The sequence below is a fragment of the Oryza brachyantha genome, chromosome 4 (assembly GCF_000231095.2).
Source record: "Oryza brachyantha chromosome 4, ObraRS2, whole genome shotgun sequence".
Taxonomy (NCBI): domain Eukaryota; kingdom Viridiplantae; phylum Streptophyta; class Magnoliopsida; order Poales; family Poaceae; genus Oryza; species Oryza brachyantha.
In genome coordinates, this window is record NC_023166.2 from 10,884,780 (window position 1) to 10,899,241 (window position 14,462).

Below are 14,462 nucleotides of genomic sequence, written 5' to 3' on the forward strand. Positions count from 1 at the left end.
CCTTTGCATCACCAATGCGCATGTTCTCCCTGTGCGGCCGTGCCAACGACAATGCCCATTCGGGCCAGCACGGGCGCGCTAATCCGGACGGGGATCACCGAGACGATTAGCCGTGATTTGGCGCAGGGAAAACCCCGCCCCCTGCCTACCGGGTGTAGTTGTCAAAGACATACTATCTCTTACCATCTCTGTCTGAAAAGACTTGATTTCGGTATTTGACTATCTGTTTTATTTAAAAATTTTATTTTTTATTTAAAAAATCGATAAATTAGTGATGCGTAAAATACTATTCATATTTCATTATGTATTAATAATAAAAGTATTAATAAAAAATCAAATAAAATGAAAAGTTAAAAATTATATAAAAACTAAAAAATAAATTTATTTTTAGACAAAGCGAGGCCGCCGGTCCGGGAAGACCCGCGGCGCAACCGCCTGCAACTAGAAATTCGCGAAAAGCGGGAGCTCGGCAAGCATGCGTGCGTCGGCGGCAACGGCACGGATTAATATGGAACCCACACCGCTGGTGGGCCGACGGACGCACCGTTTGTGCGGCCGGCGGATGGCGTCGCGCGTCGTCGACGTCGTCGTCGTCGTCCTTTTATCTGGATCGGTGTGCCTCCCAACCGAGCGCGCGTGTTCCGTCCTTCTCGGGAACGCGCGGCAGGGTTTGCAGTGCCTTCGAGTTCGAGCCGAGCTATATATATATTATGGTCTGTTTAGAGAGCTTCTTTCAACAGTAGATTCTCCTAAAAGCTGTTTCTATCATCCAAACGCTCCACAGCTTATAATAATCTACAGTTACAGATTCTAAAAAATGAACTAAGAATCCATAAGCTGGGTTTATGAGTTTTTCCAGATTCTCAGAAGCTGGCTAACAAGCAGCTGCTTTTCAGAATCTAAAGTTCTCCAAATAGGCCCATATACTCCTTCGTCCCTATCACATATTTGACTATTCGTCTTATTTAAAAAAATTAAAAAATTTTTAAAAATACTCACACACAATATATTATTTATGTTTTATCATCTAACAAAAATAAAATTATTAATCGTAATTTTTTGAATAATACGAAGAGTCAAATATTATATCTAAAATCTAAAAGTTGATTTGTTTTGGGACGGGGGAGTACGGTTAGGGATGCCAATGGGTAAATACCCATCGGGTATTGCTATCCCATACCTATACCCACTAGTAAAATTCCGTACCATTAAAATACCTGTACCCGTCACGGATAAGAAAATTTCCCCACCCATACCCGCTTAGGTAAACCTTACCCGTCGGGTTACCCATATACCCGCAAAAGTTCAAAACAATCTAAATATCACAGTTTCTATATAGTATATGCATAGATGCCAGATACTTAAGACATCACACATTCATACAGTGTGGTGAAAAATGTATGGATGGTTTAAATACATGTGATTTTGGTTAATTAGGCTAGCTTAATATGATATTAGGCCATGACATACATTTAAACTTGCGGGAATTTATTACCCATGAGTAAACGGGTATGGGGATTACAAAAACGTTTCCATACCGCGTACCATCGGGCGAAAGTATTTGCCCAATTACTTACCCACGGATAATATATTTAGCTCGTACCCATATCCTAATGGAATAAATACCCATCGGGTCGCAGGTGTCCGTTGACATATCAAGTACGGTGGTATTAGTAGCTACTACTCACTACTTAAAAAAACAATTTTTCGATTTTTGTGTTGAGTATTTGACCATCCTCTTATTTAAAAAAATTCTATTTTTTTAAAAATAGTCACACATAAACTACTATTCGTATTTTATTATCTAATAAAAATAAAAATGAAGAATTAAACATTGTATCTGAAAGCGGAAAAATTGTTTTTTTTGGTACTAAGGGAGTAGTGATAGCTGTGACTGTGTCCCCCGCTAGTGGCTGCCTCCGCTCGCGCGCGGTGGCCGACACGCGCGACGTACGTCGGGAACGCCGAGCTCCCGTGCCCGGCCCGATGCGGTGCTGTGTTGTTGTACTCCTATATGTGATGCTGATGCGGCTCGACGTCGCGCCAACATGTGCGTGCCACCGCTGCGTCCAATACGGCCATCTAGACGCAGGGAACGACTTGGATTTGGCGTGCGGTTAAACGGTTACAGCCTTCGTACTAAAATAACATTATTTTTTTTATTCATCATATATTGTTTTGAAATGTAATTACTTTTTTATATTGTTTAGTAGAGATTAAAATAGAGAAGAAGAACTATAGGTCATGGGTTAGGTTATTTCGTTTAATAAACGAGGAAAGAGAATGAGAGTAAAGTTTTTAATGAAAAGGGATTCACGTGACAATTAGAAAAATATTTATATTTTATTACAAGGTGTAAATATCTAAAAGTAAATTTGTTTGTTTTGTTAAATATTATTCTAGAACAAAGGCCACGCTCATTCGGCTAGTAAGTCATATTCACTCATTTTCCGTGCATATTTTTCGAACCAATAAACAATATATTTTTTACAAAATATTTCTATTAGAAAGTTACATTAAAAAATCACATAAATCTATTTTTCAATTTTTTTATAATTAATTATATATAAATCTGTTGTTACGTTTTTCATACGGTTAGCGGCTTAAGCCCCTGTTTTTTTCAGCTAGGGATTATTATAATCCAGATTATTGAGAGTAAGCTAAAAGAAACATATAACTTATTGAAGTCGTTTATTATAATCTGGAGCCCAGCTTATTATAATCTGACAAGCTGATGAGCTTTTTCTAGCTTATTGGGTCAAAAATTACCCACCATACCACCTTACTTCCTATTTAGACAAACCCAATAATCTAGGCTCTAATCATCTAGGAAAGAAACAACTCACAACTTATTCTACTACAGATTAGCTTATAATAATTTGACTTAATAATTTAGATTATAATAATTTTAAACTTAAAGAAACCGACCCTCGAGACATCAAATATAATCGGAGGGTTACGCGGCCAAAGACATCAAAATATAATCGAAGGGTACTACTAATAGTTACTGCTACTCGTCGCTTGCCGGATTTGGATACCGGTGCCTTGCCCTAGTTGAGAGAGTGCAAGTAATTAGTAGTATGAAGTACGAGTTGATCTATTTTTCATTTTTATAATTTACAGTTAATTGATTATATATAATTTTATTAGTATGTTTTTCCTACGGTTACGCGGCCAAAAGATATCAAAATATAATCGGAGGGTACTACTAGTAGTTACTGCTACTCGCCGCTTGCCGGATTTGGATACCGGCGCCTTGCACTAAAGTACGAGTTGCAATTGCCGGTTGCGGTAGGTGAGAGAGTGCGTGTGTCGCCAACGCCACGTGTTGAGTTGGCTTGCACTGCTGCTCGCCGCGTGTTTGCAACAGGCAGAGGAATCCACGCGAACGCGATGGTGATGCCTATGAGCAAGTGATTCACAGAACATATACTGTAATATCACGTCAAATTATCTATATCTAATCTAATAGCTAATTTATATAATAGTTATAAAACATATACTATAATATCGCACTACGTAATATGTACCAGCTATTATAAATACCGGTACGTGCGCACCACAGCAACAAAAATCAGAGTGGCGCAGCGGAAGCGTGGTGGGCCCATAACCCACAGGTCCCAGGATCGAAACCTGGCTCTGATAATCCAATCTCTTTATTAATCGGATGGGCTTTTCCGTTGTTTATTTTTGTCAGGGTGATTAGAAAAAAAGGAGAACGATGCCATCTTTCAGATAGACAAGCCCGTGCAACCTTTCCGAGGCCGTCCTGTGCCCAACCACAACCTGAAACGTAGCCGACTTTCTTATTTGAACTTCTGTCCTTTGCCAGTTGATCCTGCTCTTCTCTTTTCACGAATAAGCCGTACTGACTATTTGTGTGTGCAAGCACTCCAGCCATATTCTCCGGGAGCGTTTCACTGAATCATTAATCACCATTGCAAGTTACAACATCTTTCGCATCAGAAAAAAAAAGAGGCTTAGGGGATCTTCTAGTTTTTGCCAAAGGAGCATCAGGGCAAAAGGTAGTAGAGATCTTGTTGAGATAATGAATTGCAGTTCCAGTCTTTATCTCTGCGGTAAACAAAACGATCAAGGATGGGTACAAAAGGATCGCCAAAACCGAGCAGTAACACACAGCTCAACTACAGATTATACATGCACCAGTCTCAATAGGAGAGCGTGGAAGACATCTTGTATGCAAGCACTACAATGAGGGCTACGGTCGTGGCAAAGCTGACGGCCAAGCCACCCCACAGAATGGTATCAACATTTGGGAACCTCCTAGTTGCTACATTTAGATGCTGAACCTTAGCTACCACTACTTCTGCCGGATCACTTTCACTGCTTTTCGCCGTCCCCTCAACATTTCTTCTCACAAGTTTAGACTGAACAGCATCACCACTACTTGTTTGGGGCGCGTTAGCTGGATCTTCACATCGCTGTGGACCGGAACTGCACTGCTTTGCTGCATCAGAGCATGCACAGGCACCACAAGAGTCCGTGGCGCAGCAAGTGGCTTCCTCGACCTGACTTGGCCTATATTCTTCTTGTAGTTCAGCGTGATTTTGCTTATGAGTTTCCTTTGCTACAACGGATCCTTCAATCACTTCGCCAAACACAGACCATCTCCCAACGGATGTGATTTTCACATCTGCTGATGTTCCTAACATGCTGTCAGGAGCAATGACAAGCACCTGGATATATCCTTTGGTATGTCCAACCTGTGCAGCAAACGATAATTTCAGGAAAAAAGTTTATGTGATTATCGATGATATGATTGGCAACAATTATGATACATTACCAAATGAACACCATCGGTGGCTATTTCGGTGATCCATATCCTCTCTACTTTGCCTTCCATTCCTCGGTAGGGTGAAAATGACTCGAAAACTGAGGTCAATTCACGGCTCCTTTTCTTCACTTCAACACTTGGAACTTTTTTCATCCTAGCAGCAGGTGTTCCTACAGAACACAAAGCAACACTATAGACGGAAGACCCAGAGAAAAATTGATGAAGAATATTTCTAGAAACAAATATTAAAAAACGATACCTGGTCTAGGGTAGAATTGTGATATGTGAACCTGAGGGAGTTGATATTCTTTTACAAGGTTAACAGTTTGAGAGAAATCTTCATCACTCTCACCTGAAAAATGGAACGATTATAATTTATCTTAAAAAAATGCCAACATTTTTTATACGATTTAATAAACCAGATAAAGGTTACTCATGAATGATCACTCTAAGTAAGGTTGAATAGCTCTTAAACTTCTTTATCATACCAGGAAATCCACAAATAATATCTGTAGCAATTTGCATTCCAGGGACAAGCTCACAGAGTGTGTCAACTACCCTCCTGAATTCACTCACAGTGTACTCACGATTCATTGCCTAGTATAGTTGTGGAAAAAGTCATAACCAAGCACAAACAGCCAAACACTATAGATAAGTTACAAGCAAATAATATTAGGGCTTTGTATCTGAATGCTGTTGCAAGTTCAAGCATACCGTTAAAACTGCATCACTTCCTGATTGCACAGGAACATGGAGGAAAGAATACACGCAGGGATGGCACAAAACACTAGCAATTTCCTTCAAATGCTCCAGTATGAAAGGAGGATTGGTCATGCCAATGCGGAGCATTGTGCTTCTGTCTGCAGGAAGCTCAGCAACAATTGCATTTAATAGATTTGGAAGATTTGTACCGATATCCCTGCCTGAAAACTTTGCAAGGTCAGAGGAGCAAATTGCTATAATAATACAATGGATTATCTCTCAGAAGGAATCCAGAAAAGATCTTGGGACAATGGCATTACCATAAGCACCAGTATCCTCGCTGCTCAACCAGATTTCTCGGACACCTTCAGAGACAACAATTTTCACGCGATCTACCTACAGTAAATTGCGAACCAAATTACATGCTTGAGATTTAAATAAGCAGAACTTCCTACAACAACTTCCAGCAACTTACCAAACTTTCTATAGTATAGCTTCCAAGATGACCACGAGCATGCTTTGTCTTGCAATATGTGCAGGCACCCAAACACCCGACATTAATAGGAAGAATCTCAATAAACTTGTTCTTCCTTACCTGACAATTGTAGCTGTGGTCAGTAGGAATGCTATTAGTATATTAGGTCTATCAATGGTAAAATGGTTACACATAGGAATAATATTCCCATTATACTAGCCATACACATTTGATACACATAAGATCAGAAATATGAGTTGTACCTTAGGTAAATCAAGTGAGGGCAGTGTTTTCCGACTCAACAGCCGAACCTCATGTCCTTTTAAGGTCTCTTCAACTACTTCAACAACACGGTCAATCTGTTGCACTCCAATAATGCTAATACCTTCGAGCTCTTTCAGATCCCGGCTTCCTTGTGGTACACATCCAGCCACAACTAAAGGCTTGTTTGCACTCTTACACTTCGATATCAGAGTTGTCATGGCAGATTGACTTGGATTTTTCACTGTGCATCTGAAATGGCAAAATAACTGTGCTTCACAACACATTCTTCACCTCTGAAGTTAATAAAAGGTTTACCCTTGAGTGTCAATAGATATCTTACTCTTAGGTACTACAAGTTGGATCTATGCCATCAATCACAAGTTAAACAGCTCATGGCATATTCAAGTGCAATAAAATAGCAAGTTTCCCACAACACGAATCCAGAGCAGTACCAGTTTTAAACAAACAATACCATATGTAGTTGTAATGAAAAGCAAGAGGTAATAGATCATAGATGGAAACAAAAAAATAAGAGGACAGGAAACTAGAACAGTACGTGTTAATTAGCCACAGATCTGCTCCTTCAGGCTCTTCGGTGATTGCGTAGCCAAACGCCGAGAGCTGCCCCGACATGTACTCACTGTCACTCTGCAGAGCAGAAACGAGCAACGATTATTAAATACTCCCTCCGTTTCATAATGTAAGACTTTCTAGTCATATGAATGCTAATAAATTTAGACATATATAAAAATTATATACATTCATCAATTGATGAATTTAAACAAGGCTAGAAAGTCTTATAATATGAAACGGAGGTAGTAGCTCTTATTTTATGGGTGGGAAACGGAAATTGCATAGCTAACAAAAGCAGAACCATTGTCTTCGTAGCATCTGCTCCATGAGCAAGCCCGCTAGAACCACACATGCATCAGTCGATGATTACTGGTTTAATCATTTCAACCAGGATTTGTGCACTTGCGAGTGGAAGTAACATCGTTTAAGGAATCGTTTAGCACCTCATAATTCGTATCAGCTATAATTCATATCAGCTAGAATAGTTTCTAAGCTAGCGTGCGAAAATTTCAGGAGAAATTCTTCGCACAAAAAAGTGCGGAGGATGCTTGCCTGGTTATGCGAGCACCCGAACGTCTTCACATATATCGTCTGCGACACAAGAGCCATCACGCGCATCAGCTTAAACATGTGGAAACAACAGAAGCAGATTTGGAGCTCGACAGCTCAATTCATGGCGGCGGTGGCTGCACCTGCGTGCCGGGGATCCGGGCCTCGGGTTGAGGCCGTGTCTGCGCGACCCTGGACGACCTCGGGCGCTTGGGCTTGACGGCGACGGCGGCCAGCGGGAGGCGTAGCCCCGGAGGCGCACCACCGCCCGAGAACCCGGCCGGTCCCAGCACGTCCTCGATGTCTTCCATCTCCATCTCCGGCTGCTGCTGCGGCGGCGTCCCCAGGCGAGTGGCGGCTTTCCCCGACCGAGTAGGGTTTTCGCTAGCCGGCGGCTCGCTGGCGTCGCCACGACGCGAGGGGGAAGCGGGCTTCTCGGTTGGGCCGCCATTCTGGGCCTGGCACGCTGCAGGCCGTGCCAAAAGCCCAATTAAATTTTGGGAGCCCAGTCTACCTTTTCCACCGGCCAGTCCGGAGTCCGGTTCGCGCCGTTGTGCCACGTCCCCCCCACTCGTGTCGCTCTCGCACCCACGCCGAGCTCGCCTTCGTTCCACGCGTACGCCGCGGCAGCGCGCCACGGCTATCGCCGCCGGGGCGCTTCTACAACCATCGGCCGCTCGGTGCGCGCGCGAATTTAAGCCGTTACAGCGGTGCACTTCCACTGTGGTGGTAAAGCTTTGCTTGATTGCTTCCTCAGTCTCGCTCACACCAGCTCACTGACAGAGCTCACTGACCACGGAGATCTGTCCAATGCGCCGTCGTCTCGCTCTCGCCATGATGAACGTCGTGGCCATCGGGCTCGTGCTTTCCACCTTGGCCGCGGCCGGCGTCTGGTCGCCCGCGCCGACGCCGCCCACGGCGGGGCAGCATGGTGGAGAGCATGTCGTCCGGGAGGGACGCCGTGTGGTCATCGTGGAGTACGAGCGGGAGCACCCGCTGTACCCCGGCGACAGCGTGAAGGAGACGCACGTCCTCCCCGCGGACGCCCTTGACGGCGGCGAGGGAATGGGCGGGCTAACCGACAAGGCTAAGGGCGTGGCCTCCGACGCCGCCGACAAGGCGGCCGAGGCGGCGGAGGGCGGCAAGGAGGCGCTGTCCGACGCCAAGGAGAGCGCGACGGGGAAGGTGTTCGGCGCGGTGAAGCGCTGCAAGGACAGGATCTGCGGTGCGGCCAGGAAGGCGGAGGATGGCGCTAAGGAGAAGGCCTCGTCTGTCGAGCACGGCGCCGAAGACGCGGTGCGAGGTGCCGAGGAGGCGCTCTCGCGTGGCAAGGAGAGCACCGAGGGCAAGGTGTTCGACGCGGCATCGCAGGTGAAGGAGACCGCCATGGGCGCCAAGGACAAGGTCTCTGAAGCGGCAGGTAAAGCCAAGGAGAAGGCGTCACATGTACAGCACGGCGCAGTTGAGACCGTGAAGAGTGCAAAGGATAAGGTGTCCCAAGCGGCGAGACATGCCGGCGATAGCGCTAAGGAGCGCTTCATGGACGCCAAGGACAAGGCCTCCGACATCGTCGATAGTGCCGAACAGTACACCGAGGACGCCGCGGGGCGCGCCGCCCGCAAGGCGGTGCAAGCCGAGGCGGCGGTAAAGGCGAAGGCCGGAGAGGCGGCCAGCAACCTGTCCGACATCGCCCGGAGGGCGCGCGACGTGGCGTCCGACGCCGCCGCGTACCTCCTCGGCGGGCCCAGGGAGGCGGCGCGCACCACGATGGCGGTGATGCACCTGCTGGGCCTCGCCACGGCGTACGGCACGTCTGTGTGGGTGACGTTCGTGTCCAGCCACGTCCTCGCGGCGGCGCTGCCCCGGCAGCAGCTCGGCATGGTGCAGAGCAAACTGTTCCCGGTGTACTTCCGCGCCGTGGCCTACGGCGTCGGCCTCGCCCTCGCGGCGCACCTGCTCGGCCGCGAGCGGAGCTCCCTCGCCGCGCGCGCCCAGAGCTTGAACCTGCTCGCCGCGCTTGCCCTTGTCCTCGCCAACATGCTGCTGCTCGAGCCAAAAGCCACAAAGGTAAGCTCGCTTCATCAATCTGCCACGCTCGAAGCCTCTCCAGTTTTTCCTTAGCTATCTGACCTATCTCTTGCGCTCTGCCATAGGTGATGTTCGAGAGGATGAAGGTGGAGAAGGAAGAAGGCAGGGGGAGAGACATGGCCGACATCGTCGACCCGCCGGTGGTCACCGTGGCGACCGCCAACACCGCCACCACGACCACCGTTCCGACGGCGGCACGCAAACCGGCAGACGGCGCGGCGGCAGGTAACAACACGGCGGCGAAGTCGGCGACGGCGGACGCGCAGACGCCCAAGAACCGGGTGGCGAGGCTGAACCAGCGGCTAAAGAAGCTGAACGGCTACTCCTCCCTGTGCAACGTGCTATGCCTGATGGCGCTGACGTGGCACCTCGTGCACCTGGCCCGTCGCCTCCAGATGGGCAGCGTCTGCTAGGCTCAAACCTCTCCTTGTACCTTGGATGTGTCCATGCGTTTGCTGTGAATCTGACATCACATGCTGTATCTTCGATGTAGTTTTAGGCAAGTGTTTAATGGTGTTGATCAGTTCGTATGTACTTCGCTAGGCTTCAACAATCAACAGTAGGATCTGTTCTTGTTTCGAGTTCCTGCATGTCTCGCAGGTTCGTTGTAGTTTCAAAACTGCTGCCTTCTGTTTGCACCTGGCAATTCATATTCTGTAACCATATTGGGAGGGAGGCATGTAACAATGTAACTCGCGATCCGGAGTCTGTTACGCGATCGTAGGTGTAGCATAGAGCGTCCGTCGGCGCCGGCTGCTCACACTCTCTCAGGCCCGCATCGTACGTTGGACATCCTCTTATGGCATCGACGTAGATTAGGCAGCCTAATCTCTCAAAAAAGCATGGAGGTTTCAGTCGTCATATCCACTCGCAAGTCATAGTGTGCTTCGGTACACGAGCTCAAGTAACCACCAAAAATGGAGAAGAACAACATGCACGTAGAAACTAATCTCTACTATAGAGACGATCATGGGCGACGCCGGGGACGGCCGGCGGTGGCGAACCATGCGGAGGGGGGGCTTGACCTGGAAACTGCCACTGCCACTGCCACACCCTCACCCTCCCGTCACATTGTGGTCGTGTATCTCCACCACAAGCTCGCTCGAATCCGCCGCGGTGGCTCCGCCGATAACCCTCTCCACCCCGCAGGCCACCGGTGTCCTCGGCTGGAACGAGAACGTGGTAGGAGGGGTGGACCAACTCCAAAATTCCAGTGGGTGCTCAAATTTTGTACTTAATTATATATTAACAATACACTTACTATTAATTATTTTACGATAGTAAATTTTTTTATTTAATTATATATTAGTAATACACTGACTATTAAATTTAAATTTAAGTGGAATACACTCTACATCCGCCCTTGCGTGGTAGCGAATGCTAGCCCACTAACCTAGAACGGGGGTGCTGGGCTTTCCTCAAGAGGATGAGTAAGGGAGACCGTCACGAGAATGGTAAAATAGCAATTTTCTCGGACATCTCCATGAGAAAAGAGAACTGGAGGGGAGACAAAGATTGAGCGCTCAGCCGCTGACATGTAACATCATGTTTTATTTTCCCTTGTCACTCATGATGTATGGTCTTTGATGACTAGGGCACCACGTGTCCAAATTGTCTAATCAGCGCACGTAAAACGAAGAAAGTCATTAGCACATGATTAATTGAGTATTAGTTTTTACAAACTTAAAAAATAAATTAATCTGATTTTTTAAAACAACTTCATATAAAACTATTTTCTAAAAAATACACTGTTTAACTGCTTGAAAAATATAAAAAAGAGTAAAAAATATTCTTGGTTGGTCGGTTTCGAACGCTCCCTAGGATGCTACGTGAACACCACGTTAGGGAAAACCAACCGCCCTGAACACAGCCATGGAGACTTTTTTCAGAGCTTTAACAGTTGAGGCGGTTATTATATTCGGTTTTCCGGTTGAGAGTAATCAATCAAATCCGACCAATATTTGAGGGACTAAATTTGGACTTATTCCTATTGCATTTACGCGATCTGTTAGGGTCATCGAGAGAGGGTGGAGTCTGGTTAAGCCCATCGAAAACTTCCAAACAACTCGATACCGTGGCCCTTTAAGCTTACTGGGCTGTGTAGTTCCCGGTCCAGGCTATACTTTGGCATTTTCTAGAAGCCGTGCCTAGCACAATTCTCTCCAAATTTATTCCTCACTGTTACGATAGTTTCATGTGGTCGTATACATATATTCATTTATCTATACTATTATAAAAATCGGTAACTATTCTGCCACCAAATTTCGTCCGTCCGTGCTATGGGCCGCTTCTTCGCTAGGCTCGCGGCCCACTCGCGCGTCGCGCTCACAGGCCTGTCCACGGTCTCGCGGCCCACTCCGCTCGCCAGCCCACTCTCGCGCTCTTGTCGGCATGCCCACGGCCTCGCGGCCCACTTGTACTACGTAGCGCTCGCTCGCCGGCCTGCCCGCAGCCCTCCAGCAAAATTTTTTAAAAAGGTGTGGAGGCCTGGAGGGGAGGATTCGATCCCCTGATCTACGTTATAACTTTGAAAGTCATTGCCTCTAGCCATCCGACCGTATGCAACGCAGTTGCGTGTTAAAAGACAAACATATAATCCCTCCGTTCGTTTCATAACGTAACGTAGCATGTTTGACTTTTTTACCTATAATATTTAATCATTTGTCTTATTTAAAAAATGACTTAGTTTATTATCAAAACAACTCTCTAAGCCTGACTTGTTATGTTTTTTATAGGTGTGCTAAATTTTTAAATAAGATGGATGGTAAAATATTACAACCAAAAAAGACAAACATCTTATATTATGAAACTGAGGTAGTATGTTATACGAACTTAATGAACCGGTGGTCAGGTACACATACTCGATGTAGATTCTATCATCCATTTATTATTAGATATATTATCTACGATTATTTAGCTTTTTGATATTATTTAGGGATGGTTAATACTCCATTTGTATTTTAATAGGTCGTTGACTTTTCTGTGTGAGTTTACTCATCCAAAAATTTTGTGCAAATACGAAAAAATGTTAGTTATAATTAATATATATTTAAATAATAGTTACGTATGTTTTTTGAATAAGACGAATGGTTACTTTTATCTCTGTGGCGAAGCACGGGCGGTATGCCAGTATACTAATAAATCTAAACAGGGATAAAACATATGCATTGATAAAAAATATATTCAGACAACTATAAAATTATAAAATATAAAATGAAGTGAGTATTATACCATCAGTGTTGGCCCGCAGACGCAACGGAAGAATAATGAAACGAAACCGCGCGTTTCACCGAATAACCGACGCCTCACTGGAATACCACACCCTGAAAAGAACCGGTCAACGAACCACGCATGCCAGCCTGGTCCGAAAAGGCTAGCCAGAGAACTTCCGCGCGAACACAATTTATTTATATAAACTTTCTGCATACATTAATTTTTATATACAAACTTACCTACGTACGTATATACATACACTTTTCTAATATGATTTTCAAAATGTAGGTATTTTTTCCACTAGATGCTTTATATGATAAATTTGTTTCCCTAAATCAAATTTTCATATATAAAAACTTTTCATTTATAAAGAAGAAACCTTCTACATATAAATATAAAAGTATAAAAGAGTAAAAAAAACTTTCTAGGTATCTAGAAATTTTTGAGCGACAAGTCAATACATGGACATTCAACCATTAGACTGACCCGGTTTGGTCTCCTATTGCAACATCAATATTATGCGTGACTCTTTATTTCGTTTGCAACTGGTTCTAAATAAGTTACAAATACTCCGTTTTCCTCTGTTCAATCCTCTCTAATCCATCTAATCACAAATATGATGTGTCGAGCTCGAGAGCCCCGACTACATCAACCTTAACGTATTCACTCTTAGGGGATGTTTAGTTGGTGAAATGAAAATTTTTACATGTCATATCAAACGTTTGATCGGATATTGGAAAGGTTTTCGGACACGAATGAAAAAACGAATTTCACGGCTGGCGTGGAAACCGCGAGACGAATAGCATAATTAGTCCATCATTAGCGCATATGGGTCACTGTAGCACTTATGACTAATCATATACTAATTAGGTTTAAAAGATTCGTCTCACGATTTCTCACCTAACTATGTAATTAGTTTTTTATTTAGATATCTAAAGTTCTAATGTGATATTTTTAGGTGAAAATTTTTAGAAACTAAACAGCCCCTAAGCGACAACTGTTTATCCTCGGATCTCATCACACGCTTGCGGATGGGCAGATCGAGTCGAACGAGCCTACAGGAGAGTTTGGTTGATCGGCTGACCCTACCACGGCTAGCCGGCCACAACGACATTCAAACCACTGTATGTCACAGTATTTTTTTTTCTTATGCTTATACCTATATATCAAAATTTAAAATTTTAATCTTAAATTTATAAATTTGCAGCTGATTTTGGAGAACTTTATCAAAGTTTATTTTCCAACTTTGATTTTTAGATCGCTAATAATACATAAATAATAGTTTTACTCAAATTATTTTTCGCTGATAAATAAGCCCTTAGGTTTTCATGAAAAACACAAAGAATCACCCTTACGTGTTGCATGTGTTTGTGGCTGGTTTTTGGCCTACAGCGTGCACACGACATGTTTTAGAGTATGGATTATACGGGCTTCCGCTTTGCCGTCTTCAGTACTACAAGGGAAAGTACTGACCCCTTTTCAAAATAAATGTGTTACAGTTTAAGGTTTATTATATGAGGTGTTTCCCTGTAAATCACCGTAAGCAAAATAATTTATTAAAAATTATTATTTAAAGTTAAGGTGTTTTATACATGTTCACAACAATCTAAAAATAAAGATTAAAACTAAACTGATTTGACAATACCTCAAAAGCATCCTAAATTTAAGTTACAAATTAAAATTTGACTCATCTTTTTGCATGTACTTACGGTTATTGGCCAAAATTTAAATTCTAGCCCTAAATTTAGAGTTAATTTTCGAGGAGTTTTATTTGTGGTTTATTTTTTACTTAGACCATAGATG

The 14,462-nt window shown here is 44.2% G+C and overlaps 2 protein-coding genes and 1 non-coding gene across 4 annotated transcripts; 2 read left to right on the top strand and 1 right to left on the bottom strand.

Moving 5' to 3' along the window:
* The first annotated feature begins 3,573 nt into the window (after positions 1-3,573).
* TRNAM-CAU lies at positions 3,574-3,645 on the top strand. The gene has a single exon. It is a non-coding gene; the product is annotated as a tRNA-Met (tRNA).
* A 306-nt stretch (positions 3,646-3,951) lies between these two features.
* On the bottom strand, positions 3,952-7,736 carry LOC102722765 (threonylcarbamoyladenosine tRNA methylthiotransferase). Of its 2 annotated transcripts, none has more exons than XM_006653356.3 (11): positions 7,502-7,736; positions 7,362-7,400; positions 6,793-6,884; positions 6,236-6,485; positions 5,973-6,092; positions 5,818-5,893; positions 5,510-5,718; positions 5,284-5,392; positions 5,055-5,147; positions 4,805-4,965; positions 3,952-4,724 (listed from the first exon to the last, which is right to left on the bottom strand). In XM_006653356.3, the coding sequence occupies exons 1-11, from the start codon at positions 7,673-7,675 to the stop codon at positions 4,170-4,172; spliced, it is 1,878 nt and encodes a 625-aa protein (XP_006653419.1). In that variant the 5' UTR covers positions 7,676-7,736; the 3' UTR covers positions 3,952-4,169. The 2 variants fall into 2 exon arrangements, with proteins under 2 accessions (XP_006653419.1, XP_040379681.1); XM_040523747.1 differs by having other exon boundaries at positions 3,955-4,724; positions 6,793-6,946; positions 7,111-7,400; positions 7,502-7,540.
* A 417-nt stretch (positions 7,737-8,153) lies between these two features.
* Positions 8,154-9,859, top strand: LOC102723049 (the record flags this gene model as incomplete). The annotated part of the gene is made up of 2 exons (XM_040523763.1): positions 8,154-9,425; positions 9,512-9,859. Coding segments are annotated over 2 exons (1,620 nt in total), but the record flags the coding sequence as incomplete, so codon positions are not given.
* Positions 9,860-14,462: the final 4,603 nt, after the last annotated feature.

Excerpts from the sequence above, each read along its gene's own strand:
- LOC102722765 (XM_006653356.3), bottom strand. The coding sequence starts at position 7,675 with ATGGAGATGGAAGACATCGAGGACGTGCTGGGACCGGCCGGGTTCTCG. Across the intron at positions 5,148-5,283 it reads TATTATTTGTGGATTTCCTG|GTGAGAGTGATGAAGATTTC; the intron begins GTATGATAAAGA and ends TCCATTTTTCAG. Across the intron at positions 4,966-5,054 it reads ACAATTCTACCCTAGACCAG|GAACACCTGCTGCTAGGATG; the intron begins GTATCGTTTTTT and ends TGTGTTCTGTAG.